General features: G+C 39.0%; 2 protein-coding genes across 2 annotated transcripts; both read left to right on the forward strand.

The window, feature by feature from the left end:
* Positions 1-370: 370 nt before the first annotated feature.
* Positions 371-1,383, forward strand: CSUI_007581 (uncharacterized protein; the record flags this gene model as incomplete). The annotated part of the gene is made up of 1 exon (XM_068067726.1): positions 371-1,383. A coding segment is annotated over one exon (522 nt), but the record flags the coding sequence as incomplete, so codon positions are not given.
* Positions 1,384-1,462: 79 nt separating this feature from the next.
* On the forward strand, positions 1,463-2,299 carry CSUI_007582 (uncharacterized protein). Its single transcript, XM_068067727.1, has one exon. The coding sequence runs from the start codon at positions 1,785-1,787 to the stop codon at positions 2,055-2,057; it is 273 nt and encodes a 90-aa protein (XP_067920298.1). The 5' UTR covers positions 1,463-1,784; the 3' UTR covers positions 2,058-2,299.
* The last annotated feature ends 1,054 nt before the right edge of the window (positions 2,300-3,353 follow it).

Genomic DNA, 3,353 nt, shown 5'->3' on the forward strand with positions numbered 1-3,353 from the left:
CATGTATCCGTACATAACCGTAGGTCTCTTTTTCTCTCTCTTCATAAAGGCAGAGATAAGAGATAAATAGACATAACTGCGGAGAGATATATAGAGCGACAGATCAAAGATAAATAGATAGATCAGAGGAAGATATGGGGCGAGAGAGCTAGAGAGAAGAGATCGAAAAGTCTATGGATAGAGATTCTCTACATAAAAGAAGATCGCTTTCTATCTTTCTTTCTTTCCTTCCTTCTTTCTTTCATTCTTATCTTCTTCTTTCTTCTCCCTTTCTTTCTTGATTAAGGTTTCTGAAAGAATATTGCTTTACCCCGTTGTCCTTCTTTCTTCTCTCTTTCTATCTTTCTTTCTATCTTTCTATGTTGTATAGGCGCATGTGCATCACTATGAGGAGTATTTGAATGACGGGCTTTTCCTCTTTGAAGAAGCGCATGAATTCTTATCTTCTCTCATCTCTCAATATCGACTCCTCGATCAATCGTACTATACCAAAAATAAGACAAAACACACGCTCTCCTCTTCTCTTTCTTCTTCTTCTTCTCTTTCTTCTTCTTCTTCTTCTTCTCTTTCTTCCTCTTGTATTCCTAATTATCTTTCGATATTATCGACAAGAGCGTCATCTAGGACAACAAATCTCGGGAGTGCCTCCTTTTCTTCTCGTTCTTCTTCTTCTTTTCTACGATCGAGAGAAAGAGAAATCTCTCTAGGGCTTTCTTCTCTTCCCTTCCGTGATAGCCTGATAGATTCTTCTCCTTTAACAATGAAAGACCAAGAGAAAGAAGAAGGACAGGAGGTCCTCTCTCGGTCATCTCCACGTCATAGAAGATCTCCTCTTCCCATAGACCGTCTTCATAGGGCGCATGCATGCAGATATAAGAAGCTCCCTATATGAAAGAAAAGAACAAGCTACTTTTCTTTCGCTCTCTGTCTATCTTCTCAAGTGAATAGCGAAGAATGAAAGAGAGAAGATTCAAAGAAGACAGAGAGATCTAAAGTCCAGCAGAGACAGCAGTCATCGCATGCAAGAAGAATAAGAATAAGAAGAAGATTTCTCTCTTCATTTTCTTCTTCTTCTTCTTGTTGTCCTGTAGCATTCCCTAGGAGTGCACCTCGTCAATGAAGCAGTTGGAGACACCAAATTTCTCAATGCAGTACCTCCACAGAGAAAACGAGAAAGATAGATAGATAGATTGATAGATAGATAGGTAGAGTACATCTCTCTCTCTTTCTCTCTGTACATATATATCGATTTACATAGATGTATTCTTAGATACATACGCAGTCTGCTCTCTTTGTACCTCGTGCAACTGAACGTACCTAGATAGATACATATAGAGACTTATGCTTATCAGATTCGTGAGATAGAATAGAGATAGATAGATTAAGGATAGATAGATAGATTAAGGATAGATAGATAGATTAAGGATAGATAGATAGATTAAGGATAGATAGATAGATTAAAGATAGATAGATAGATAGATAAACTACTGATAAATGCAAGATAGATTCAAGGTGGGTAGATAGGGAGTTGGATAGGTAGATGTGGGTATGTCTGTATGTTTGATATATCTTGTCAATGAGATTCTTTATTTTCGCAGTGTGAGCTAGTTACCTTATGAAACAAGTCCAAGAGAAAGAGGTAGAGAAAGAAGACGTTGAACTTCTTCTCTTCCATAGATTTCTTCTTCTTCCTTTTCTGTAAATCTCCTTCACAGACCATTTATCGACGTTGGGGGTATCTTTCTGTCTTTTCTCTATCTCTATAAAATGCCGGACCACGAGATATGACTGTGTACAGATTTTGTCTGGTGTACATACACTCCAAAAGACTTCAGTTATCATCTCTCTCTATCTATCTTTATTTATTTATTTCTCTCCGTCTTTCTTTCTTTCCTTCTGTCTTTTCTCTCACTCCAACGGCTGAAGCTGTCGCTAATATGACTATTCAAAGGTCTCTCCACGCCCTACCGAAGAAGGCCGTCTTGAAGAGCATAGCAAAGACATTCGTTTCTTCTATCCTTCTTTTCACCTCCCTCCTCATTCTCTCAGAAGGTTGATATATCTATGTCTTTAGGGGTGTCTATATATATATGTGTATGTATGTATAGAGACATCTTCTTGCTTCGAGGTATACAGAGATCTCTATCTATGCTCACGGTGCTTTCATCTGCTTCTATTAGAATCCTCTTTCTTCTTCTCCTTCTCCTCTAGCTACATACACACATGTACGTGCATGCAGTCATACATCCATCACTTGGAAGAGTGGCTGTTTATGCCGACTGCTTCTACAAAGGCGACCTATCCATCGATCTATCAATCTACCTATCTATCTGTCTTTATTGTATCTTTAATCTATCTGGCTGAAAAGAAGGATGAGAGGCCTTTCTTTTGAAGAGAGAAGAGAAGAACCTGGAAGAGAGACAGAGATAAGGAGAAAACCTTCACAGAAGGCGCTGTGAATTGGAAGAGAGAGATAGAAGGATGTTTAGAAGATTCTGAGAGAGATGAGAGATATGACAAGAGTAGGCGGAGTGATCTACAGACATAGGCAAAATATATCCGTGGAGATAGATGGATCGACGATATAGAAGATATAAAGAGATCCAAGAGAGGATGGATAAAGAAAGGTGACTTATGAAAGAAAGACGGAGTAATTGATAGTTAAGAAAGATGCAAACAGAATTCAGAGCTTTACTAGAGCTATCCCCCTGTATGAGTAGCTAGCTATTCCTCTTCTTCTTTGTACAGACAGATGGATAGAGAGATAGACAAAGATAGGGAGATTAGAGATAGAAGACATATCGATAGATAGGCAGACTAAAGGTAGATAGACAGAGACATAGATAGATCACCATACGTCCCATCTAGTGAAGTGCGCTCCGTCCTACTAAACAGAGAAGAAGTACTAGTTTCTCATTTTGCCCGATTTAAGCTGACAAAGAGAACTGAATGGAAAGACCAAGACGATGGAATTCCTTGCATTTCCATACCCTTTCTTTCTTTCGTTCTCTCTGTCTCGGAAGGACCGATTAATTACGAAGAGAGGAAAGAAAGACACTTTCTCTTTCTCGCTCCCCCAAGACACACAGAGAGATAGAGGGAGGGGAACTCATTCATATCTATCTAGAGAGATAGCATACTGCATGCAGATGGACCTATCTATCTATTTATCTATGTCCGACCGGTCTATCTGTCTATCGTTAATCTACCTGCCTATCTATCCTTAACGTCTATCCATCTACTTTGGAGAGATAGCGGATACGCAAGATATACCTTCATGAACGAGAAGACGTGAAACACGTGAGGTCTGTTAGACGATTTAGACACATACATCTATCTATCTATCTAACTAT

This window comes from Cystoisospora suis (assembly GCF_002600585.1).
Source record: "Cystoisospora suis strain Wien I chromosome Unknown contig_4043, whole genome shotgun sequence".
NCBI lineage: Eukaryota > Apicomplexa > Conoidasida > Eucoccidiorida > Sarcocystidae > Cystoisospora > Cystoisospora suis.